This window comes from Pocillopora verrucosa, chromosome 9 (genome assembly GCF_036669915.1).
Source record: "Pocillopora verrucosa isolate sample1 chromosome 9, ASM3666991v2, whole genome shotgun sequence".
Classification (NCBI taxonomy): domain Eukaryota; kingdom Metazoa; phylum Cnidaria; class Anthozoa; order Scleractinia; family Pocilloporidae; genus Pocillopora; species Pocillopora verrucosa.
The window spans coordinates 20,503,013-20,528,006 of NC_089320.1; the positions used below are offsets into that span (position 1 = coordinate 20,503,013).

The 24,994-nt window shown below is 39.2% G+C and overlaps 3 protein-coding genes across 8 annotated transcripts; 2 read left to right on the forward strand and 1 right to left on the reverse strand.

Annotated features, from left to right (window-relative positions):
- Nucleotides 1-159: 159 nt before the first annotated feature.
- On the forward strand, nucleotides 160-9,746 carry LOC131777078 (alkaline phosphatase-like). Its single transcript, XM_059093298.2, has 8 exons — nucleotides 160-505; nucleotides 4,380-4,712; nucleotides 5,260-5,505; nucleotides 6,012-6,248; nucleotides 7,165-7,305; nucleotides 8,006-8,113; nucleotides 8,292-8,573; nucleotides 9,225-9,746. The coding sequence occupies exons 1-8, from the start codon at nucleotides 463-465 to the stop codon at nucleotides 9,476-9,478; spliced, it is 1,644 nt and encodes a 547-aa protein (XP_058949281.2). The 5' UTR covers nucleotides 160-462; the 3' UTR covers nucleotides 9,479-9,746.
- A 3,334-nt stretch (nucleotides 9,747-13,080) lies between these two features.
- On the forward strand, nucleotides 13,081-14,942 carry LOC131777049 (CUB and peptidase domain-containing protein 1-like). The gene is made up of 3 exons (XM_066172516.1): nucleotides 13,081-13,186; nucleotides 13,627-13,831; nucleotides 14,630-14,942. Exons 1-3 carry the CDS (start codon nucleotides 13,081-13,083, stop codon nucleotides 14,940-14,942), a joined length of 624 nt encoding a protein of 207 aa, XP_066028613.1.
- Nucleotides 14,943-16,787: 1,845 nt separating this feature from the next.
- Nucleotides 16,788-24,745, reverse strand: LOC131777074 (alkaline phosphatase). Of its 6 annotated transcripts, none has more exons than XM_066172064.1 (10): nucleotides 24,468-24,745; nucleotides 24,269-24,379; nucleotides 23,532-23,677; nucleotides 21,716-22,048; nucleotides 20,791-21,036; nucleotides 20,140-20,376; nucleotides 19,377-19,514; nucleotides 18,994-19,101; nucleotides 17,900-18,190; nucleotides 16,788-17,202 (listed from the first exon to the last, which is right to left on the reverse strand). In XM_066172064.1, exons 3-10 carry the CDS (start codon nucleotides 23,659-23,661, stop codon nucleotides 17,063-17,065), a joined length of 1,623 nt encoding a protein of 540 aa, XP_066028161.1. In that variant the 5' UTR covers nucleotides 23,662-23,677; nucleotides 24,269-24,379; nucleotides 24,468-24,745; the 3' UTR covers nucleotides 16,788-17,062. The 6 variants fall into 6 exon arrangements, with proteins under 6 accessions (XP_066028161.1, XP_066028165.1, XP_066028166.1 ...); XM_066172068.1 differs by having other exon boundaries at nucleotides 21,716-22,045; nucleotides 23,532-23,689; XM_066172069.1 differs by having other exon boundaries at nucleotides 17,904-18,190; nucleotides 23,532-23,689.
- Between the last annotated feature and the right edge of the window lie 249 nt (nucleotides 24,746-24,994).

The following is a 24,994-nucleotide window of genomic DNA, read 5'->3' on the forward strand; positions in this document are numbered from 1 at the left end:
AGCGTAAACAGAAGAGTCCAGACGGGTCGGTCTCGGTTTTTTATTGGGCATTTGGTTTTTAAAAGTGTCAATCATGTCTGGAAAGGAGTTAAATTATTAACAGAACCCCTATGATTTCGAAAAACACCGTAAAACTCACCAAAAGATACTCTCGGAGATTTTTCCACAATATATTAGTACACAGAAGGCGCGACCTCCGTAAAACGCTGAAGCAACATTGACTTCATTCCACGAAGAAATTATAATACGAAGCATTTCTTTCATCTTAAAAGCGCTCAACTATTTCAAAACAAATTTGATCAGTCTGACATTTCGTGTCAAGCGTGGATTGGACCCAAGAATAACATGACATGACATAAGTACAAAGTACAATGACGGAGCGAAGTTAAAACCCAACACAACTCTACTATCTTCTTAAATTTCATCCTGTTTCTCTGCACAGTCAACACACCTATCAGCGCGATGAAATTTGGTGGAGTGATACTAGCAATATACATCGCTGCAGGTGAGGCACTTTGCAATGTATCAACACCTTACTGAGTCTTTCAAATGTCATATGACTGTGTAAATGAAATATTTCTACCTACATACATTGGCAAAGGCTATAAACCTATTACAGTACAGTAATAGTAATATAATACGATGTTTAGCAGCGTATGTGTTGGGTTCGTTCTTGAGCTTATAGGGAAGTAAACTCCAAACCCTATTTCTTGTTTTGATTGTACAAAATGGAGATGTGGCGGTTGATGGGACCCTAAACAGAGGGAAAAAATTTGTTTACCTAAAATTTAAGGTTAAGTTAATCCAGCGTTTCCCTGTGTCTGATACAAGTAGCCTTCCTTTCGCAGCGAGTGTTGTGTCTTCCGCATGAGTCGTTGTTCTTTTAGCATTGGTACACGATTGGCACGCTAATTTCTCAAATCGCCTGGATGAAACAAGGAGTACATGTCGGTTTTTACCCTGAGCTTTGAGTTAAAGGCTAACTACATATTTTCTACACCAGCCCTTACGTAATGGACTGCAATATTGCGTTACTTTGCAGCAGGTCCAATCCTTTAACGATCAATAATCAACACAAGGACCGCCAACTTCTGTCGAGGATTTATGATGATTTATTACAAGTAGTTCCGCAAATAACACTTCCTTGCGATATCTTGTTTCCGAAATTAACCCATCAGTAACAAGGTGTAGCACAAAATATGTAAAGAATTTTCTGCGTATAAGAATGTGCGCTTGCGAAATTAGGGGACAGTCCACTCAAAATCGGTTCAAATTTGAAGCTTCAAGTTTTTTTAATAAAAGCTACTTACACGCCTTTTTCCGTTTACTCTCAAGAATGCGCGGTATACACAGCGTTTCAATACAGATTCAACAAGGAATATAAAGTATCAAACATTCCACGCAGAAAAAGAAGAGCGAGGAAAAATTTAAATACAACTCCAAATTGAGAATGAATTATTTTTTTTTTAATAAACACATCACGCCATACATGACCTGAGTTTCTATCACGTCCTAAGCACGTGGGTCACCCATAAATTAGCTTCAATTACTGCTGCACATAGCCGCAGGAGTTCTTACGATTTGATGTTTACATGCTATAGTATACTTTTGAAAAATCGGCATCATGATGAACATACCAAGATAAGCTAATATATACGGCCTTTGCTTTCCATCATGTTAGGGTATCAATTGTTGTTTGACCGTCGGATAATTTTTAATCTCTTCCTGCGGTTGAGAATAAACAAAATTTACCGACGACACTTATCCATCCAGTCAAGTGGAGTGATAAATGAAACAAAGAAACAAAGAAACAAAGAGATGTTTTTTGGTTCAGGGCCAGGAGGTTTGAGAACGCAAGATTATCGAAAGATGTGATGGAAGTTCGATCGTAGTGTTTCTGAAATATCTAAATTTGCTATGGAGTATGATCCTAGGCTAACGGCCTGATAAGCCGTTTGTTTTCAACTAGTTGAGAAAAAAACTTGGATTTTCAACATACGTCCCCCCTTCTCCTCCCGAAAGCCAAACATCTGCGAGCTGTTGTATAATCGTTGCGTTGAAATTTAATGAGATTGAAGCTGTTTGTCGCCTGGTACTGCGGAAAGCCGACGCTCAGTACATAATTTCGAGAGTAATCCGGCAGTTCAATAGCACGTTTCCGTAATCTCATGGCTGATTAGAAAGCGGATGTCGCTCTTTAGTGAACAAGATTACCATAGGACGGTCTGATGGATTGAAAAGTGGCATTGATTTTCATAAAAAGGATAAATATTCATTTACAAAGGAATGCAGTTTTTGTTTATCATGGACAAATATCTAAGAGTAACCACAGGGGCTGAAGTAAATGTAGTCTCGAGAAACAATGTAAGTCGCAAGTAAAAGTCCTTTTTGGAACTTGAAGTTACCAACAGGGTCAGTTTGAGCAAGGAACAACACGAGGACTTTGAACAGTAATTTTAAGCACCGCGAAATTTGTGGAGTTTGAAAACGAAGACTATCATCGAAACAGGAAAAAAAAATTATTTTTATGGATTACGCGTACAGCGCATAATCCACGCGTATGTTAGCGTTAGTTACATAAGAGTTTCAAAAGTAACTTCGGACAAACCGCACGGGGTTTTGATGTATATGCCCGTTTACTTCGTTACACCTTAAAGAAGAACGCAGTCAGAAGCAGACCAATTTTCTTAATAAAGTTGACATTTTAAGAGTCATATTTCAAAGGCGCCTTCAATCAATCAAATGTAGCTAAATTAATGAAATATGCATAACATAGTCTATTTTTATTGGCTTCCAGACTCTTGCCCATGTTTGCGTTAATTCAAAGTTTATTGTGCATTCATTTGTATTTGATTTAGGCGGCTTGACGTCGCTGGAACGTCAAGGTTTGAAATCTTTCTCAATTATGTTTTCAAAGCCATGGATATGTAGGTCAATGTGGGGTCAAGTCTAGCGATAATTTCGAGCATGCGCGTGCACGCACAACATGTGCGAACAACTCCAGGCTGGCGCGAAGTTCGTTACAAACATGGCCAGCCGTGATGTCAAAAGAATAAAGGAGTACATTCAAAAAATATAATTTGGTTTATTCAACTGAGTTGATGATGTTAATTGGCCTATTTAGACAAGTTTCTAAAGCTGACGTTTCGAGCGTTAGTCCATCTGTAATCGCTCTGACAAAGGGCTGACGCTCCAAACGTCTGTCTCAGAAACTCTCAACCTTAGCGTCAAAAGTCTACCAGAGCTTGCCAATCATATACTCTCATTATCAGTTATGTGTGAGCAAGCGACATTCTTTTATGGCCGTCCTATGAAACAAAAAGTTGCAGTAACTGGAAACATTAATAGCTGACAATAAGAAGAAGGGATGTCGATTAAAAAATGTAATGATGTTGCCAAAAAACTTCATGTTATTATAGGAGAAAATCCTTAGTTAGGTTCATGAAAGTTTGTGCAATAGTATAACTGATGATGGTTTTTTCATTCGTATTTGATCTAGGCGGCATGACGTCGCCAAACCCTCATTTTGTAGTAGGAAGAGTACAGAAATCTGTAAATGTTGCTTGATTTCTTTTGTCTATGTAACATTCAAGCTCTTTCTTGGGAATCACTTATTTAATCTTGAGATCTAAAGGAGGAAAGATGACTAAATGATGTCATCATATTCTGCTTTTATATCGTGCAAAACAAATAGATTCCATTTCACCACGCGTCTGTTAAGTAATTGGTCACAGATGCCATGAAGATGTGGTAATAACATCAGTGAAACTCTGTGACGGACGGCGTCACAATGGTGGGCCTTCTTTAGCGGGAGGCCCAAGGGTAGCTTGATAGGTATAAAGACAATCGAGTATAAAGACATACTAACCAGAATTAAAGTTTTAAGGGACCGTTCATTTGTTGAGGAGCAGGAAGAGGGTGGGGGGTTGAGATTTGATCACAGTATTCTGTTTTAAAACTGTAAGCAATACAGTCAGGTACACAAAAATTCGTTGGTTTGTCTACTTCAAAGTCGATGATGTACAAGACGGCGAAAATCATTCACTATTTGCTTAGGGAGTCCTCTGGAAAGGAAATGTTAGGGTCAGGGAAGGTACACGGAAGTCGACTTGAGAATCCTTACTCTAGCTCCTAACTTCTCGCAATTCTCCCTGTCTTATAATTTTAGTCGGTTGAAATTTTAGCCTGAGTTTCTTTCTCTTGTGAGATATTTATCGCGGCGATAACAGTAAGATTAACAGTGCATTGTGGCTGCAATATTATCAATGGGAATCGCATTTTAAAAGTTGCAAATCACAACAAGTATAACTCTAAGCACCCTAACAAAACTGCTGAGATACATTTTAGTAAACATTTGACCACTAGTAATTCATTCCTAGTTGTCAATGCAAACGATATCCTCACAAATCAAGACAACAACCAATGGTATAAAGATGGTTTGAAACTGGTGCAGGACAACTTGAAGGTGAAATCAAACACGAACACTGCAAAGAACGCCATCCTCTTTGTCGGCGATGGAATGGGTTATACAACCATCACTGCAACGCGCATATTGGACGGACAGATGAAAGGCCACTCAGGCGAGGAGAATGTGCTGAGCTGGGAAACATTTCCGTGGTCGGGTCAGGCCAAAACTTACAACGTTGATACGCAGGGTGCAGACTCGGCGGCTTCTGCGACGGCGTTTATGAATGGAATAAAGACCCTTGATAGTAAGTGGATAGAGGTGGAATTTTACGAAATGATGCTATGTCAAAAGGAAAGTAGACAGGATTTTATTGACGGGGAAGGGATAGGACCGAGAGCAGACGTGTTGACATCAGGGAGCATTACGGGTAGTTTTAGTATTGTGTGTTCTAAGGGGGCAGGGTAGCGAATCCTGCAATCTTATTGGTTCTTAAAGCAAGAAAAATTTTCTCTCTGTCCTTGGGAAACGGTAATGCCTCACTGTATCGATTTTTTTCCCCTCTGTTTTCATGAATAAATTGGCAGTAGTTTTCTATGATCAAACTACGCAGGTTCCTCTCAGTTCATTGTTACATAGCAAGGAGAGTCTCTGAGTAACAGTTTTTCATATTAGTCTATTATAGCAGGGAAAGCCCGAAGGCGATTCGCTTTTCAGGAAAGAGGGCATCAAAAGAGAGCATAGACTAAAATGTACGTCGGAATCCCCCAAAGCAGCTCGGGAAAAAATGAAAAAAGGAATGAAAAATTTGTTCAAAGGTTTTGACTTTGATTCCTTGTTGTATGATTCTTTAGACGTTCTTGCAATGGATGAAAGAGTAAAAAGAGGGTACTGCTCCACTTGGAAAGCAGATCGTAGAGTCATATCTCTCTTATCACTGGCAGAGATGGCTGGGATGTCAACTGGAATCGTCACCACCACGCGTGTAACTCACGCAACTCCCGCGAGTGCATTCGCGCATTCTGTGGATCGCGACTGGGAGAGTGATTCGGAGAAGGAGGAAACGGCGAAAGATGATGCAACTTCGTGCAAAGATATTGGTAAGCCCGTCATGAGCTTGTTGACGAAAAGTGTCTCATCTGTTTCTTTTTTTTCTTTTCTCGGAGATATCATTCACTGGAAATGATCGAATCATCTCACGGTTCGAATCGTTAAGGTGATTTTAAATGCAAGTCAATCCCAGTGATGTAATTAGATGTTCATATGTGTGGATATTTTCAGTTTCTAACGATGTTTCGACGAATGTTCACCCGTAAAATGTTTTTGAGATACGCAGAAACTGTCGCCGAAGGAAATTAGGAGCCGGTCGTTATTCATCCCCTGGGTGAGAGGGGTTAGAGGATCTCGGTTGTGTCACAATAGAATTTACCTGATCCTCCTCAAATGCTCTATAGTATTCTAATCATCCCTCTTGTTGGCAGTCAATCTTCTATAGTTCCTCCCTTTTATTCAGCAACGACTGATTCTTCCAACCCCCCCTCCCCCCTCCCCCCTCCCCACTCTCTGCGCAGGTGATAAATAATAACAGGCTAAATTATATTATAAGCTCTTCAGCTCATTGAATACGCTTATGGAGATGGAATAGAAGTTATCTTTGGTGGTGGACGCAGAGAGTTCATGCATAAAAATCAAACAGACCCTGAGTACCCGGGCAAAAAAGGAAGAAGACACGATGGCAGAGATCTGATACAGGAATGGGTGAAGAAGCATCCTAACTCGCAGTACGTGTGGAACCAAACAGGTTTTGACAATATTGACGTGAACAAAGTTAAGCACGTGATAGGTAAGTGAATACCAATTGCTTGACTCTTCAGCATAAATCATTTCAATCCTCTCACCGTTCAGAGCCACTATTGAAGTCCACCAAGGATGATTTTGGCGGATAATTCAGATGTGTCAGTCTATTATTGTGTTCGAAATGTAAACGATTAAACAGAAAAAAACTGTATTAGGGGAAGGTTTAGTAATATACCGTTTTTGGAAACGGGTAGGTTTAAAACTCGACATTGTATTGTTACGGTATAGTCCAAGCGACAGAAAAACACTGCAAAAAGAGAAATATAACGAGGAGACAATGAGAACTGAAAGAAAGAATGATAAAAAAAAATAAGTAGAAAAAACGAAAAAAGGAGAGGAAAACCACAGAACTACCTAAAGTGTGCAAAACGCAATTGGCCATTAATTACGGGTTTGTATTAAAAGAGGAAGAAATAACAATACTAATAATAATGATAACAATAATGGATCAATATCAGTATCTGGGCAACTGCTCACGTACCCCTCCCCTAACCCAACATTAACCTTAACTTGTTGTCAATTGACTTTTGTTGAGTTAGGGGAGGGGTAGGCGGACAGTTGCTCAAATACTGATAGTGATCCATAATAATTATGATAATAATCTTTTACGATAGTAATCTTACTTTACCTCTTATTGATTGAGAGGTCGCTAGTTTATTTCAGAATTCGTGTAGAGAGAACTAAAGGAAACGCCCTGCAATCACGGATTGCTTTCGATACTCTATGGAAGTTGCCTCTTATTTATGACACTCGTTTTTCTCTAAATCATTCGTTTTCTTTCTCTTCACATCTAGGTAAACAATGGTATGGTTTGTGTTGGTTCAGAAAGTGTTCAAAATGGGCTGCTTAGTTTGACCAAAGAAAAGTAGCTTTGCATAATTTTTGCATTTGCGTCATTGTAGGGCTTTTTGAACGTTCTCACATGCAATATGAAGTTGATCGAGAGGAAGATGGCGCTGGCGAACCATCAATAGCAGAGATGACAGAAAAAGCCATCAAAATACTGCAGAAAAACTCCAAAGGATACTTTCTTTTTGTCGAAGGTAGTTTACAGCTTAAATGGTCTCTCCTTTAAAATTTCCATGCTCATCCACCTATTTACGGAGAGGAAATCATAGCATTCGTACTCCAAATGAACTCACGTAATTATAAAAAATCAAGAGAGGATAAGTATATCCTCCTTGTAAAAAGCAAATGTAATACGCATTGGCGACAGATTACCGACAGATCGTTGTTACTGTTGCCTCTGGGGTACGCTTGATTTTTCTGTCAAATCAATGTACACCCTTTGCTTTTTTGCATAAGGAGAAATATTATCTGAACAAAGCTGTGCATTCGAATTTTTCAGGGTCACAAAAGAGTGTTACATGTCGGGCATTTTTTCAGATTCACGGAAGCTGCATTCGCAGAATAAATCCTTTTGATGTATGTTTTAAAACCCTCTACACTCGAGCATCAGAATACAGAATGCAAGCCTTGCCACATTGTTCTCTAAACATTCACTATGATACTTACAAGGAGAAATTGACTAAAAATCGGGAGTTTCTTCAATTGCGCATGCCCATCATTTCCTTCATTCTCATGATCTTTATGTTTGATTCAGGGATGATACTGTTAGCCGAAATTAAACTCTGATCAGTCGAGGGTGAAAGGGTTAAATTACCTAAGGTGGCATTAAACTTCTTTGATATGTTTTGGAATGATGACCGCAAAACAGTCAGGGTATCTTTGATGTCTATATAGGAGGACGGATTGATCATGGACACCACGCGAATTGGGCGGTTAAGGCTATTAATGATGGCGTAGCCATGGATAAGGCGGTCATCAAAGCAAAGGGACTGATAAATAAAGGTAAACTTTTTTTCGCGTTCCTTAGTTATCAAATTTATCTCCCCTTTCGATGAATGCATTATATGTATTGACGCACCACACTGAATTACAAAAGGCGTAACTGTTTGACGTATTGACATTGTCAGAAACTTATAATTGTTTTTTCTGAAAATCTGTTAACTGCAAAATTTCTTTAAAGAGGAAACGCTGATAACAGTTACCGCTGACCACTCTCACGTCTTCACCATCGGTGCGTATCCCCAGCGCGGGAACCCGATGTTTACCTTAGTAAATGAAACTGGCGGACATTTGGCGGTTGGATCCGATAACAAGACTTACACTTCACTCGGCTACACAAACGGCCCAGGAGGTTTAACTGGGGCTCGTCCAGACCTCAGAGGGGTCGACACCACGGATAAAGTATATCGCACCCAAGCTACTGTTCGTAAGAGTTCTGAGACTCACGGAGTTGAAGATGTTGGTAAGTGTCACAGCAATTGAGGGTAAAAAGATCTTCATTTCGTGTTATCCTGATAGCATACCATGAATACCTACCTCCACAGATCAGTTATCTTGTGCATGCGAGTTGTTATCCACGAAAGGAGCTGAGCGACTGTTTCTCTATCATTAATAATTTGGCTTAAGTTTTCGTTTCATTTTTTTTTCTACATGAGATGTCTTTATGAACAGCAGAGCAACCAAGATAGACATTAGTGTTCGATAAATATTCCATCCTTAGTTTCCTATCGCCTGGCCGACGCAAAAATGGAGCGAATTAAAATTCTTCTCAGTAAACCTTGAGGATTAAGATAAATCTTTCTCTTTAAAACGTTCTTGAGAAAGAACAGCTATATTTAGAAATAATTACTCTTACTTACTTTGGAAAAGCTGTTCAAAAGCAGTTTACATGCCTCTACTGGTAATTCTTTCGTCCCTGGGTTCAGAACCATGAATTCTATCAATCAAAACTTACATATCATCTCGAATGATGACTGATTTACAACTGAATTGTTGTAAATTAACTCTTCAACAACCTGTGAAGAGTTTTACTAAAGTGACATGAAATAGAATTAACTGACTGGAGCTCTGCTTTTAGGTGTAGCTAAATCTATATATCATGTTATCATTTCAGGGGTATACGCGGACGGACCTGGTGCATACTTGTTTCATGGTGTATTTGAACAGCAGTACGTGTTCCACGTGATGGATCACGCGTTATGTCTGAGTAACAGCAAACAGGAATCATGTGCAAAGCACGTGGCGCGGGGAGGAAAAGCACCAGTCACAACAAGCAAACCGCCGGTTAAAAATGGAGGGTACACTTTTTGTGTCTCTTCATTTAATTCGCTGATCATTTTGGCTTCTTGGATCATTCTGTTGTTCTGAAGATACTTAAGATGAAAAGCGACATCAAGAAAACACTGCTGCACAATAAAAAGTAGAGAACTTCGCGTGCATTGGTCTCCTGTTGAAAAGTTAGATTTTTACGATTGCTTTGTAGGAGAGACCGGTTTTGTTTAAGCTTCAGTCATTCTCATGTAACAGGCACATTTGACTGAAATAGATGTATGTTTACAGAGTGATACCGCTGTGCCTTAGTCAAAATGTATAGCATATGATGTAAAAAATAAAAAAGTATATAATTTAAGTGAAATTATGTTGTTTTTTGTGTGCAATGGTTGATGGAAGCTTTACCCCATCAAATCCAGTTTATATAACCAATCAGAAGACTGAGTTCTGTTTGGAGTTTTCTGTCGTTTCGCACGGACCGGAGGGACTCACGATAGTTTCTATGTTTAGCTTCTAAACGAGGGAATTTTTTATTGTTATTTTGTTAGAAATCTGGCTAGAATTATGTAACAAGGGAAGAGGCTTGTAAAAAATACAATAAAATATAAAAAACTTGAAAACAGCAATTAACAGATATTTCCTTGGAAAATGGTGTGGAGTTTTTTTAATCTGTCTGCGTAGTATATGTACTAAAATCACTAGTGTATACTAACTGTGTTCAAGTTCAAGAGAAACATCTAGAAAACGTCTGCTTGAGTAGAACTTCTTCAATTAAGAAAATTCACTCAGTTCCTTCATCCTTTTTCGCGGTATCACATACCTATCACGTGATCTACCTTCTTCGTGTCAATCTTGTCAAAACCTGTTTGATTCCATACGTAATGCGAGTTGGGATGCTTTTACACCAATTCCTGAATTATAACTCTTTCGTCCAATCTCTTGCCATTTCTGTGTGGATATTTGGGGTCTGTTTGATTTTCGTGCATAAACTCTCGTCTTCCCCCGTCAAATATAACCTCTATTCCATCACCGTACGCGAATTCTATAAGTTGTATGGCTGAAAAGTAAAACAACAAAAAATAAACTTAACAAATAAAACTGTAACATAGCCTGCATACTGCTTTTGTACTTGGTTTAGAGAGAGAAATTTAAAACGAAGTTCAAAGAAGAGGAAAAAAAGATGAAGAAGAGGAAGGAAGCTGAGAAAGCTAATCGCGTATAGTTAGATTATACGCGGTAAAGATCATGGTCCTAGATATTTTTACCGATGTCTTAGCAGGCAGAGGCATCATCGAGTGCTTCTTCCATTTTGTCGCCATCGCGCGTCGTTGTCGCGATTCCAGTTGACATCCCGGCCATCTCTGTAAGCGCGTGAAGATGTTGCTCTCCTTTCTGAAGTCTCAGAGGAACAGTAGCTCCATTTTATAATACCATTAATACCGATAATACCTAAACGACACATAGAAGAATTGAAAATTCAGAATCCTAAAAAGAATTTGGTTTTGTCGAGTTTAATCTAGATAACCAATATAAATGGTATTAAATGGTGCTTTAGAGATGAGGCAATTCCTGTCGTACTATCAGTTTTGATTCGTTCTTGTGATAAGTACTAACAACTCATATTTACGCTGGTACTACAAGGGTTCGATGTTATGTTATTTCTCCCTAAGGAGAGCACAATCAGTCTTGATATTTATTTGTATACAACACAGTCAAAGTTGTGTTTTACCATTAATTTCATATCTGGCAGAACAAAGGGTGAACAGTTAGCTAGCGGAAACGCCTCGAAATCAACAGCAAAGTATGAGTAATGAAAAGCATTAACTTAATCAAAGCTGTCATTCCCTATTAACAGTATTACACATTTAATCATACTTCTCGGACTTATTTCCCGTGTATAATTCACGTTTTTTTTAGTTTGTGTTCTTTGCGCTGCCACCAATCGCCTTGATTCCGCTCAAAATGGCTGTCGCAAAAGCCACCGAGTCTGTCCCCTGGGTATCAACGCTTTAAGTTTTTGCCAGACCCGACTAGGGAAACGTTTCCCAGCTCAGCACATTCTCCTCTCCTGTTTTGCCTTTCATCTGTCCGTCCAATATACGTGCAGCAGTCGTGGTTGTAATGCTCATGCCATCTCCCATGAAGAGGATGGCGTTCTTAGCAGGGTGCATGATTTCTGCCTCCATTAGGTTGTGGTGAATGAGATCCTTTCCATCTTTGTACCACTGATTGCTGTCTTGACAGTTAAGATGGCGATAACGAACAATTGGAAATTGCCAAAGAAGTGTTTTTTATACGAAGGTGTTCAATGAGTAGTACGCAAGTTTTTAGTGTCCTGTGGAATCTACACTCTCTGAGGTTTTAATCACAGTTGAAACTATTAAAAACTATTGCAATTAATTTCAATTCTCTAGCTATGCATCTGTTGATATCAGTTTTCTTTCACTTTTGGCTCTCTTAGCTAAGGTTTTCTCCGCGTTATCTCCGTTTCTGTCCTCCATAACCTTAAAAGCAACTCTCGAAATGGTAATTTAAAAATTCATAAATGCACACAACATAATATAAGCTCTTAATGAGGGCTCAATTGTGCTGTGTACGTGAAAACATTTTTTATGCACGCGGGAACGGAAAAGGGACACGAAAAGACTCACATTGACTCAGTAAGATCAGTTCAAGAGGTAGTCCTCATTTTCCATTTAAGTATAATTTTTACTAGGTCTTTTTCGAAAATAAAAAACGTGTCTGAGCGAAAATACAAAGTTGTGAAATAATGAAAAAGCCGGAACAAAGCATACTTATGAATAAAAGCAGAGACAATTTCAATTTTTTAAAATCCAAAGTCCATTAGCAACGAGCATATGTTGAAAGTACGTTATTTTACAGTTATTCACGGGGTTGTTGGGAGTTTTATCTGACGTTTTAATACGTTTTGTTTAGATGTAAAACACTTAGCTCTTCCTTTTCCAGGTGTTATCCAAGCTCTAGCTTGGATAACACCTGGATATCTATTCCCCTTTCTTTTTGGCCTAATTTATCTTGCAATGCTTCAACGTAACATTCTACAGTGCGCAAGTTATTTTTAGAATGATCGAGTGCGTTTTTTCGCTTAAGGATATCGCGTTGCTATGAGGATATTCTCAGTCAATACGATAATTGAACCTTTTTGTTCTTGACTGAACATCGGTTGAATATCGATATCTTTCCACGCATGTATTTGAAGGATAGTTGTCTCATTAGATACATTGTGTAGGGAATTGTCGATGATAGATGTCTGGCCTTAAGTGTTATTTCACTTGGCAAATTCTACACCTGTAACGGCCGTAGAATATCGATCACGATAAATGAGACACGCATAGTTAAATACGCATAGTGTACACCATATGGTAAAATTCCCATTTTTCAAGTACATAGATATTTTTCCCAAAGCAAAATCAATTATGTTAATGAATTAAAAAGAGTGCATTCATGCTTAAGTGCACTTAAAAGTTCTGTGTTTAATACTTAGCAACAACCCATTGTTTAAGGAAAGCATCAGATTCCAGTTTTCTGAGTCTCTAGGTTTCTGAATGGTATTTTTCTATATGTTTTGTTTAGATCTAAATTATGTGTTTACTCTAGAGAGCTAAAGACGTCAGAGTACATGCAGTACATATCCTGATAACTTGGCGGTTCTTACAGCTCCTTTGGAGGACAGCAACATGACTTGCTCTCTAAATTCTACGCTTCTTGGCCTTCTTTGTGTTACTTTGCTGTTGTGCAAAAATATTTCTCCAGTCGAAGGAAAAGCTGCAGAGGTTAAACGAGGTAACTAGAACCTAAGTAAGAAATATTACATAAGGCGATGTCTTTTTCTCTTTTTCTTCTAGCACCAAATACATGAAAACAAACTACAAGACCCGTAGCTCCAACCAAAGCAATGAATTTGGACTTTTTCGGCTGCTCCCAACTGGTTTATTAGCAAATGTATAGCGACTGCAGTGGAGAATCATGTAATTTTTAGACCTTGATATTCAAACTTAGAGCTTTAGACTATGCAGCCAAACCAGCGAGGAACGATATTCACGCCATCTGCAATTTACACAGAAAAGGTGAAAAGAAAAATGAAACATCTCTATCGCTAATTAAGTGCGCACTTTAGAACCTCTTTTTGCCGTTCATATGCCCACGATCGACAACCAAGCTAGATGGAACTAACAACTTCTTTTCTAAATAATTTTCAAGCTTTTTTATTTGTTAACCGACAGAACTAGCTGGTTGTGGTGTGAAAATGCCGCTCAGTGAAAACATTACAAGAGGCGAATCTGGTCCAGACGAATGGCGCTGGCATGCGCAGCTACTTAAGAAAACAGGCATGCGCACTTGGCATTGCAGTGGTTCTCTTTTGACTCCTCTATGGGTGATCACCGCTGCCCACTGTACCGGCCTCTATCCTGGAGATCTGGAAATATCGTAAGGAAATTTAAATCTATTCGTAGTGTACGAGTTTCCTTCACCAATCAATTTACGTACGTTTATAGACCCTGTTTAACAGTAGAAAGTACAAACTTGTCTAATGCGCTAAATTATGCACATGAGGAAGAAACATTAGCGCCTGCCTTGTCCGTGGGGTTTTGCAAATACTTAATTTTTTGCAATTGACTCAAGTTTCCAGTGAGATCCTCTTATTTAGTAAGGTAAGAGTACATGTCGATTTAACGTCGCAATACCAAAAGCATCTGGAGTAACCATAACGAACAATTAACTAATCAAAACGCGAGTGAATAAATAGCCAGATGCTTTACTTTTTCACTCCATATGCCTCCAAGATAATGCCAGTTTTTGCACAAATCACAGAGTATAACGACGTACAGCCGAAACAATCCCAGAGTATTTGTAACACTTATTTGAAATTTGCCATGAGTAGTTTGACAGTAGTCAGCGGTTTATTTCTTCGTTATCTCTTCAAGTGAATCAAAGAGAACCTCCTTGCAATCCCCATTCACACTCAGCATCCCCTCGACTTGTACCGTTGACTCGTTCCCCAAACCCTCTAACCTCCATGAGAATACAAGACATAATTTTTTCCTTAAAATGTAAATGAAAAATCAGGCAAGCAATTGATGAGAATAAAGAAGAATATCAGTTGGGGCATAATTAATCGATCCAATGCAAAATTATCCAAAGCGACATCATTAGAACTGTATGGCAGACAGTAAAGAGGTTTTAGGAGAGAAAATGGTTAAATCAGTTTTCTGTGTGCTCCATCAGACTTGGGGAATACCATCGTTCCATTGAAAGGTGCGAAGAACAGAGGCACTGTGTTGACCAAATCGTTAGACATCATAACTACAGCCGCAAACCACTCGATTACGACTTTGCATTGTTAAAACTGAAGTATCCTGTAGCCTTAAACGATCATGTAGGGACCATACGCTTGCCCAAATCCACCACAAGGTTGCCGCTTGGTTCATTCCTTTGGGAAACTGGCTGGGCCAGGACTAATGCCAGCGGTCTTTTGTCGAACGTGCTAAAAGAAGTCCAAGTTGAAGTCGTGTCAGAGGAAGATGTAGGTACCGAGTGAAAATTAGCATGCGAGCAGGCGCTCGTTATTAACGCTTCTGCGCGTGCGTTTCTTCGCCGACGGGAGAATATGAGCAAAGTGACTCTGTAAAGGGTCCAGCATTTATTAGTGCCAGACCTCCCGCCAACCTCTCCCCGATTCGTCTTAAATCTTCCTGTGGGTGAAGAAACATGCGTCCTACCGAGCTACTGATGAGGGCCTCCTCGAAGGCTATATGAAAGTGTGCGTACGTGTTTTCTTTCCGTTTTTTGTTTGTTTTTTCTTTCTGGTTTTGTTTTCTGTGGTGGTGTAAAGGTAAGACCTCAGCCCAGTCCCATGGCAGTCTATAACACGGAGCAATTCATCATGTAACGCTGAGGGCTCGCTGGTACTCACATATACTCCTGCATGGGGAGAGTTATTGTGAAACTGGAATGTCTTGCCTAAATACACGACTCAATAATCCTTGTTACAGATCGAACCAGGATACTTCCATTCAGAATTAATCTGACCAGTTGTCTCGTCATGACCTAAAGAAACTCTATTCCGTTTCTTTAGCAGAGTTCTTAGACTTCCTAATTTTCAAATTTCTGCATTCTGATTTAATGACCCTCTCATTTTTTCGTTATTTAGGGGGGAGGAGGGGGAATGCGGACGACTCGTAAACTGTTACCTTTCGGTGCGCATGCGTCTACTTTCGGAGTGGCATGTGCGCCTTAAGGTATGCTCTTCTCATTTGCCACGAGGACATCCCGAGCGATGCAAAACATCATTCCGTTTTCACTTACCAGAGTTAACACATCTCAAAATCCGTTCAAACATGATTGCTCCTCAGTTAACACAGGTACATAGGCTTCAGCACAGATGCTTTAACCAAGAGAAAAGAGAATTGGCCTATCTCCAAGCTGATGTGCTTGGAGATAGGCCAATTCCAATTGGAGAATTGAACCTATCTCCAAGCTGATGTGCGAGTTGTTCTTCAGTGGATCCAAGACACTATTGCAAACAATTAAATGAGCTGATGTGCCTGAAATTATCATCGGGTGTGTAAACCTTATGCAGCTTCCTAATTCAGCCACCAACAGACTTAGATGTTAGGGCGGCGTTTTAGTAAACAAACCGCATTTAAGTTTGGTTTTTATAGTGTTAGTTGTGGGGTTCTAACGGAGTTCAGCAGGGCTAATCATGATCTGCAGTGAAACTACATTTCTAGCATAATTGCAAAAGTTGTCAGGCTTTCTAGTATGCAAACATCTCAGTTGGCTGTGATCGAAATTCAGGACTACTGAATTGTTAAAGTCGAGGTTTTCTAGGGCCAGGCAAGATCTACAGTGATACTATCTAATGTTTTCGCAATTAGTGCGATAACCGTTAAGTTTTTTAGTAACCAACATTTCATTTTGTTTAGTTTACACATGAGACTATTGAAAGGTTATAAAAGAAGTCTTCTAGGGTTAGTCGAGGTTTACATTTGGTTTATGTTTTTACAATAATTGCAAACACATATACGCTTTGCTTTTATGGGCCAGAATACCACATCATGAATAAAGTTTAAAAAGGAAAAGAGTCTTGTCTCGTTTGTCTTATTTACTGAAAATATTTGAGTAGATGGAACTATGCTTACGATTCCCATGGCATTTAATCCCAAAAATTGACTTGCAAGTTTTGAAAAGTCCTTAATTTTTAACATTATGCTCTCGCCTAACCATGGTTCCAGCAAGGACCTGTAATCAGTTGACTGGGATTGACATCAGAGTCCGTCCATTTATTTTATAGGGGAGTCAACATAAAACAAACCGACAACTGACTGTACATTGAACGCGATTTATTTCAGTAAAGTCTCGCATTGAAGCACTCGTCTGACAGAGATTTTCAAGTGAATGTAAAAATAGAAATGGAATTGCATTGGTTTTTCTTTACTTTTCTTTCTGATTGGACAAGAAAACTTGTGCTGCCCTCTCCACCAATCAGATCGGGAACCTAAGACATCCGACAGGATCGGGTCACTTTCTTTTGACCCCGCGTCAGCCAGTTTCAGTTTTCGTCAGCTCCTTGTAATATTTTTCTGTGTTATGATGAGCCGTTTTGATTTCACTGAGGTTCATTTAAAACAGCCAGTTTTAATTTTCTCTATAGTTTCGTTACTCTCTCGCTGGGTGCCTATCACACGTATCCCGCTTGCTATCACTTAAACACATGGCATGGTCCATCACGTGAAATATATACGGCTGTTCCACAACACCACGGAATAAGTAGGCTCCCGGACCGTCTGCATATATTCCTGAGGTAAATATGATATTTAATTTTAATAAATAGAGTCTGCAACAGAGGGGAAGCTTTCATCAGACTCTGAAAAGATCAGCCTTCCCACACGTTTTGGTTTCAAGTTTGATTAAACTTTCTATTGCCAGGGTCTCATATTACTTCTTGTTATCTACCATAAATTTTTAAAAATTTTTTTTTGTGCTAGAAAGTTGGTGTTGAAATGAAACAAATTAAGCTGGTTAATATTATCTCTACTCTCGTATATTCCACAATTTATTGATGAGCAACAAGAACTAACAATCATTTGAGGAGGTTGAGCAAAACATCGTAATTTTTCAGTGACTTGCATATCAATTGTTCCCTGAAGCAGAAGGCTGAGGCAAACTGTAGATCTGCAAGACACTGATAAATCATGTTTCTTTCCAATGACCAAGCGCGATGATTGCTTTATCATTCGATGATTGAGTTTGTTTCGAATTATCAATTTTAGGAACCACTGTCTCTAGTGACAGCTTAGGGAAGTGCTCGACCAAATTGCAGTTCAAACTATATCGTCGAATACCTGAAACAATTTCGAAAGCTTCAACAGATTGCAAAAGAGTACGACTTGAAAACAAAACAATGAAAAGATCAAGTAAAATTGGCCTAAAATGAAAACAAATAACTTATTGGTTCGTTTCTGGAGATAAAAACATTATAGTATTTAAACATACCTACGTCATCTCCCCCATGAGTTTCCGAGCTTAACCAAACCGTGGCTTGTTGCTCGAAGTCACTGTCTCCCGTGTCCACCCCTGTGAGGTCTTGTCGTGTACCATTTACCCGTTCTCCTCCGGGTCCATTTGCATAACCCAAGACTGTGTAAGGAAGTTTGTCCTTTGCTTCGTCCGGCGTAGTCTCGCCAACTTTTACTACCAGGTCAAAGATTGAATTGCCACGTTTAGCGTAACCACCCATGGAAAACACGTGAGAATGGTCAGCAGTCACTACCACGAGAGTATCTTCTGTGAGGGAAAACAGAAGCACAGTGATAAAGCAACTTTCAGTTGATTTTCGGAAGTTACCCGAGGTTACAATATGTGTGATTTGCTTTATTCTACGATTGCTTTGAAAATACAACTGCACCATCATCACCAATCAGAAACTAAAACTAATCAGCTCTTAGTCACTCCCGTTTCCCCGCGCTTCAGGCACTTTTTGTTTGTTTTCTCTTTGAGCTCTCTTTGGCACCTTTTCATATTCTTCATTGTTTTGAATGGCCGCTGAGAGTGTTTAGGTTTTGTTTCTTTTTGCTTATTTTTTTGTTTTTGTTTTTGTTTATCTGTTTTATGAAACAACCATTTGAACACGGCAACGACAAAACATAACTAATACTTAAGTAATACTTAAATGCTTTGTTTCCCTACCAATTAAAGCTATTTTCTCTACAGAATCTTATTTTAACTCCTAGCGAAAATAGAACTATAGATTACGCCACTCAACAGAAACAGCTCAATTCATCAGTCAAGGGCGTGGTGTAGGACAGCATAGTGTCATCAATGAGTACAAGCATCGAGAACGAACAATGATCTTTGGACAGGGTCTGGAGCTCTATCACCGAACTACACAGAACTCGATCCAAGCTTTCTTGGTTTAATACTGCTGTTATTCAAGTGTGACCTGAGACAACTCGTGACATTCCAAGCTTGATTATAGCACGAAGAAAGATTCTACTTTTAAAACCATCATGACGTAGCAAAGGAACAATCAAGTTTTTTCGCGTAAGCTATCTTGTCAGCTCTTGAAATTTATGATTGCTGTTATTTACCTCGATTGGTCATTTCCGTCGCCTTCTCACAAGCCTTTGCCATAGCAACAGCATCATTCAGGGCACGCACCGCCTTTGTACCATGGTGTCCGTGGTCAATGCGGCCACCTGAAATGAAAAAGGAAGAAAGAAAAAAACTACCTTTTCGATATCCCCGATAGAGGACTCACTGAAAACTACATGACTCGCTATAAACGCTTCAATAGCGCCCCTCCTTAATTTGGACCCCTATCGGAGCCCCCATTTCCGATAATAAGAACATTATCTCTATAAGAAGCCCTCTGCCTGATGCTCTCTTAACAAAAAAGAGTCATAAAGTATTTCTCCCTTTCAGCCAAATAGTAATATTTTTCTGAGCTAGTTGATATTGTTCTCTTACGCACCTTCTACCAGGAGAAAATATCCTTTTGGATTTTTCTGCAAGATATTTATGGCTTTCTCTGTCATCTCTTCAATGGATGGCTCTGTTTCATTCTCCTTCCTGAAGACTTCATATTGCATATGGCTGTACTCAAACAGACCTGATAAATTATACAAGCGTTGTACAGCTTCTTAAGTACTTAAGTAAGAAGACAATACTATGCTCTTAGTGTTCATCGTCTTCATCGTTTCTAATATTTATTTGGCAAAGCATTGATGCCATAAAGTAATATTCAGTTGGATCGATGCTGGCAAAAAAGCTATACCCGAATAAAAGACAATAGAGAGCTGATTCATTTAATGAAGCAAAAAATTAATCAGTCAATCAATCAATCGAGCAATCGGTCAGTTAATGAACCAGTTAATCAGTCAATTAGTCAATCAATCGATCAATCAATCATTCAATCAATAAATCAACTAATCAATCAATCAGTCAGTTAATCAATCCATCCGTCCCTCAATCGCATGAGAAATAAAGGGGGTAAGTTTCTAAAGAAACTGTGATGCTGCGTCGGTGGGAGAGTATAACAGGGTAATTTACGTTATCAACTGAGTTGATAACGTAAATTGACCACCGTAAAGAGTTTAAACGCTGACGTTACGAGCGTTAGCCCTACGTCAGATTCGCAATCACTCTGGCGAAGGGCTAACGCCCGAAACTTCAGCTTTTTACTAAATTACACATGAGAAATAGTCATTCACCCTACAAATTTTATGATAACGTACCTAGAACGTGATCAACCTTGTTGACGTCAATCTGGTCAAAGCCAGTTTTGTTCCAAACGTATTGAGAATTTGGAAATTTCTCCACCCACTCTTGAATCAGGTTTCGGCCATCTAGCCTCTCTCCCTTCAAATCCGGGTATTCAGGGTCGGACTCGTTATTGGGTGTAAGCTCCCTCCGACCTCCAGCGAAAATAACTTCAATTCCATCTCCAAACGGGTACTCAATGAGTTGTAAAGCTGTTGCAGAGACGAGAAAAATCCTTTGAACGAGAGTAGAACTCGCTATCCTTGGAAAAACTTTCAATGTAACAGTAACCTCAAACTGTGTTAATGCTAAGGCGTTTTCACTGAGAAACAATTTTTTAATTCTTCACAGAAAAAAAAAACAAAAAATAAACGAAAATAAAATCAATAAAGATTTGATTAAAAAATTACAGACAAACAAAAAAAACTAATTACCTATAGGAAATCGGAGAATGAGTGATGGATTTTTCATGGAATATTTTAAGAATATTTGCATGGTGCAGTATCCATCGATCTTTGCATCGTAATCACCCCATGGGACAAACGATGGTAATTAACTGTTATTACTTTAAAACCTCCTAGAATCCAGCAGAAAATTTACCCAACCACTTTGCATGCACTACAGACCTATGTCTGTGCAGTTGGATGCGTCATCCTTTGCTTTGCGCCTCAGGTCGCGGTCACTCTCCCACCCCCTCTCCGGTGAATGTGCGTACAGACAAGCTGGTGTTGCGTGCGTGACACGCGTTGTTGTCACGATACCAGTTGACATTCCCGCCATTTCTGCCAATGTTAGTATGGACAGGACTTTGTTGCTTTCATTTAAACTTTGACAGAATCCTCGCTTTACAGCCTCGTCTACACCGATTACGCCTGATTGATAACATACAAAATAAGCAGAAACGGGATGCACCATAGTAAACAATTTCTCATTGTTAAGGATGATAGATTTATCCAACGAAAATCGTTATTACGAGAACATGTTTGGTTTACCGTTGTGAGAACTGCACATCAATGCCGTCCATTTAATTAGAGAAGTGACAGTCCAAAGGTGTTTCTCTTCACAGAAAATTGTTTGGGAAGGGATGTAAAACATCCCCAACCACACCAATGCTTGTAATTGTTCCAAATGTGAAGCTACATTTTCCCAGCTGACCAAATGAAAATTGGGCAAGATACCCAAAAAACAATGGATGCATGTATACCTGCATAGTTAACGCATTTATTCAATTTTTATCCTCCATATTGAGGTCGGGTTTATTATCAGGTAGAGAGGAACATTAATCAAACTCTTAGAAGAAAAATTCAAGGGAAAGCAAAAGGAAACATGCTGGAAGAAAGAGAGAAATATATTAGGGGACGATAACTGTGATTACAACTCCGAAGTCCTATCCTCAGACGTTCGCAAAACATTCAGCGTAACAAATACGAAGTGTGAGCGACTGGTAACGAGACTAACAAGTGACCAATGGAAAAAGAAAAATGACTTTCCTTCCTACGTTGAGCGTCCAGAAATTTCTCGAGAGAGAGAGGTTTGCCTCTTTCGACTTACCAGCATTAGTCTTCACACCATTCAAAAAGGCAGTTCCTGTTCCAGCGGAGTCTGGAACTTGTTGATCTACATTGTATGTTTTGGACAGGGCAGACCACGGAAACTTTTCCCAACTAAGGACATATTCTTCTCCCGACTGGTTTAACATTTGACCTGCCAGGATACGTGCAGCAGTGGTAGTAGTTATACCCATACCGTCGCCAAGGAACAAGATCGTGTTCTTTGCTGTATGGGTCAGCGGTTGCCTATTCAGATTGTCTCTGATGAGTTTCACGCCATCTTTGAACCATTGATTCTCTGTCTGTCTCGTAGGAAGAGAAATAGGCACACCTGCTGAGGGACAAGAACAACTTAAACTTTTGTCTTTAATCAGGTTTACGTATTTGGCCCATGACTTCTGAAAATTCAACAATTAACCTTTCAGAGCGTTCTTTCCATCATTTAATGGTGAGAAAAATAAATGACATTCCTCCCATTTACGGCAGAAGTGGGGATTTCAGACACTTTTTTCATTAATGTTTACTTTTTTAACGTTTTTCTTCCTTTCCGAAGTTAAGAGACTATGACAAGAACCAAAGTTTGTCTCACGATGGAGGGAAGGGAGGGACGAACATCGATACAAGAAGTTTGGTCGTCTCCTTTCGTTTAGTCTCCTTTCATAGCCGTAGTTTGCTGAGAAAGAAAACGCGTCGAGTGACGAGACCAAACAACGGCTGGAAAGGAGACCATTTGGAGGTCGACCTTCACGCATACGAATATCCTATAAGAGGGCATCTTCTCATTGAGTGCTGTGAATAAAATTACAAAAAAAAAATACAAATGAAGACAAATCCTCAATTAAAAATCGTAAGAAAAAAATATGATTGAAGCTTGCACTTGTACTTGAACGTATCACACATTTAAGCCTGGGCGATCAGCGAGCGTTCTTCTTTTGATTTTGAATTAAATTTCAGATTGCGTTACATATGTGAAGTGAAATGGACAGCTTTGTCTGTTACGACACACGAAGACATTCGTCAGTCAGCCACATGTAACGATGTTACTGAATCGCATGTAACGCAAGGCCATGAAATCTAAAAGCCAGCGACATTCGATATCTTGCTTCTTTAAAAAGCGAAAACCCTTTTACATTTTTAGGAAAATAAGAACCCAGAAAAGTCTGTTCAGAAGTTTCACTTTCAAAGAATAACTTCAATATAAAATATTGGCGGTTGATGTCACAAGTAAAATACAAACGCTCAAAAAGCGATGAAATATTCTTGAACATTTTAGAAGTGTGTAATTGATATAAAGAAAACAGTGACAGCGTCACCAATTTCCCCACTTTGTCTAAGGAAGACTTCATTTTGTGATGTCAAAATAAAACATTTTTAAACGGCTAAGAATATATGAAAGTTATATATTTGAACTGCAGATAAAGACGTGAATATGAAAGTGATCCTCGCAGTAATGTACACTACTTAAGCAGTAGTGAAAATAACGCCAGTAAAAAAAATCAGGCCTGTAAGGGAATTGAACTCATGAACTCTAATAAGGCCTGATCCAACATAATGACCAGCTGCCAGTTGACTTGTTAGCTCAGTGGCAGAGCGCTGCACCGGTATCGCAGAGGTCATGGCTTCAATTCCTGTACAGGCCTGAATTTTTTTCAGGCCTTATTTTCACCACTGCTTAAGTAGTGTACATTACTGCGAGGATCACTTTCATATTCATAAAACATTTTTGTCGTTATAAAAGTGAGACTTAAAAAGGTCTATTGTAATGCATCACGTTAGCGCACTTAACACACATGAACATATAGCACAACAGTACTCACCCGCTCGGCGTTTATTCATGGATGATGCTGTTGATTTTTGCGTGTGAGATATCCCTATCACGATCGCCAAGGCGACAGCGATTGAAATGGCTATCAGAATTATACCATTTCTGTTGGCAAAACTAACCATGTTTCCGCAGCTTTACCTGAGTGAGACACTAGTAAATAAAAGACTGCGATCCAATACTCGATTATATTACAGCGAGGGATGATGCGGGCTCCTGTATCAGAAACCCGACCCCCCTACCCTCTTCCCAACCCCTATCCTCTCAAAAATAACTTAGTAGTGTCCACTACTAAGAGGCGGGGTTGGGAGAGGGGTTGGGAAAAACTAGGAAAAGGAGAAAAAATCCTATTCAATCACCAAGCAAAAACATTATGCTCACACAATATCAGGGGAAAAACGAAACAAAACAAAAACAAACCAAAAATCAGTCATTTACGATTTTTGAAAGGTTCTACTTTTGGTTGACAAGTAAAAGAAATCGTTCAATCTCTCAAAATCCTTATCACCTTTCTAATTATTACGGATAGCGCGTCTATCCAGTGGTTGCTAGATTTTTAATCACTGATTATCAAATCTCGTTGATAGGTTCGACGTAAGCTCTGCCAAAGTTATTGTATTCCTGATTAACCCCGACCGTGTGTAGACAAGGGAATATAAACTGTTATTTAGTTTAGTTTATTACCTCTTAGTGGAGATTAATTAAATAGGTAAAAACAAATACATCGCTTACCTGTATCTTTGAATCAGTAGCTCAGCTGAGGCCGTTTTGCGATCTGAGTTATATTACGTTTACAAAGAATTTACTCACACTTCCGTCTTGCGGCCATCTTAGAGGGGCCACCTACGTGTGAAAAACCAAATTTTGGCGTTATGAACAGATAACCTTCACTGAGAAGTACTCTGTACCTCTGTACGTCATTTAAAATTACCCGTCACATATGCATCAAAAAGCTATGTTTGTCCTCACTACTTGTTGACGCGTCGAGCCTCATAAAATATTGGCAATCGTGGCTGTTTACTGCCCAAATTAATTATAGAAGGGAGGACGAATTTCCTATTTTGTCTGACCACATGTCTGAAGTGCGGCCCCGTTATAAAATTTAGTAACACGTTCACAAACTTAAAGTAGTGATTCGAACTCGTTCGCTATTGCAGTTAACTCTTTGGTTCAGAGGGCATGTAACTTTTCCTTATAAGATAAAAGCATCGTCAAACAGGTACGCGATGGAAATCAAGAACAACATCAGCTTAAGATGGTCATCCTAAGTTAACCCATTGTTCTCGAGACGAACACACATGCTGAGTTTGAAGGAGAGATTCACCAATCAAACGAGAGTGTGAAACAGGTGCGAAACAGGTGCTATTGTCTTTATCCTGAGTGGTTTTAAGGAAGTTACAGAGAGAGCCATGTAAAAAGGCCCTTCTAAGGAAATGCAATGGACAATAGAGTAAATAG

Bases quoted from the DNA above. Each gene is read 5' to 3' on its own strand.
- LOC131777049 (XM_066172516.1), top strand. From the start codon at position 13,081: ATGACTTGCTCTCTAAATTCTACGCTTCTTGGCCTTCTTTGTGTTACT. The intron at 13,187-13,626 runs GTAACTAGAACC...GTTAACCGACAG, and splicing joins AGCTGCAGAGGTTAAACGAG to AACTAGCTGGTTGTGGTGTG. The intron at 13,832-14,629 runs GTAAGGAAATTT...GTGCTCCATCAG, and splicing joins CCTGGAGATCTGGAAATATC to ACTTGGGGAATACCATCGTT.
- LOC131777074 (XM_066172064.1), bottom strand. From the start codon at position 23,661: ATGGTTAGTTTTGCCAACAGAAATGGTATAATTCTGATAGCCATTTCA. The intron at 19,515-20,139 runs GTACGTTATCAT...ATAATTTATCAG, and splicing joins CAAGGTTGATCACGTTCTAG to GTCTGTTTGAGTACAGCCAT. The intron at 19,102-19,376 runs GTGCGTAAGAGA...TTTTCATTTCAG, and splicing joins ATATTTTCTCCTGGTAGAAG to GTGGCCGCATTGACCACGGA.
- LOC131777078 (XM_059093298.2), top strand. From the start codon at position 463: ATGAAATTTGGTGGAGTGATACTAGCAATATACATCGCTGCAG. The intron at 506-4,379 runs GTGAGGCACTTT...ATTCATTCCTAG, and splicing joins AGCAATATACATCGCTGCAG to TTGTCAATGCAAACGATATC. The intron at 5,506-6,011 runs GTAAGCCCGTCA...TTATATTATAAG, and splicing joins AACTTCGTGCAAAGATATTG to CTCTTCAGCTCATTGAATAC.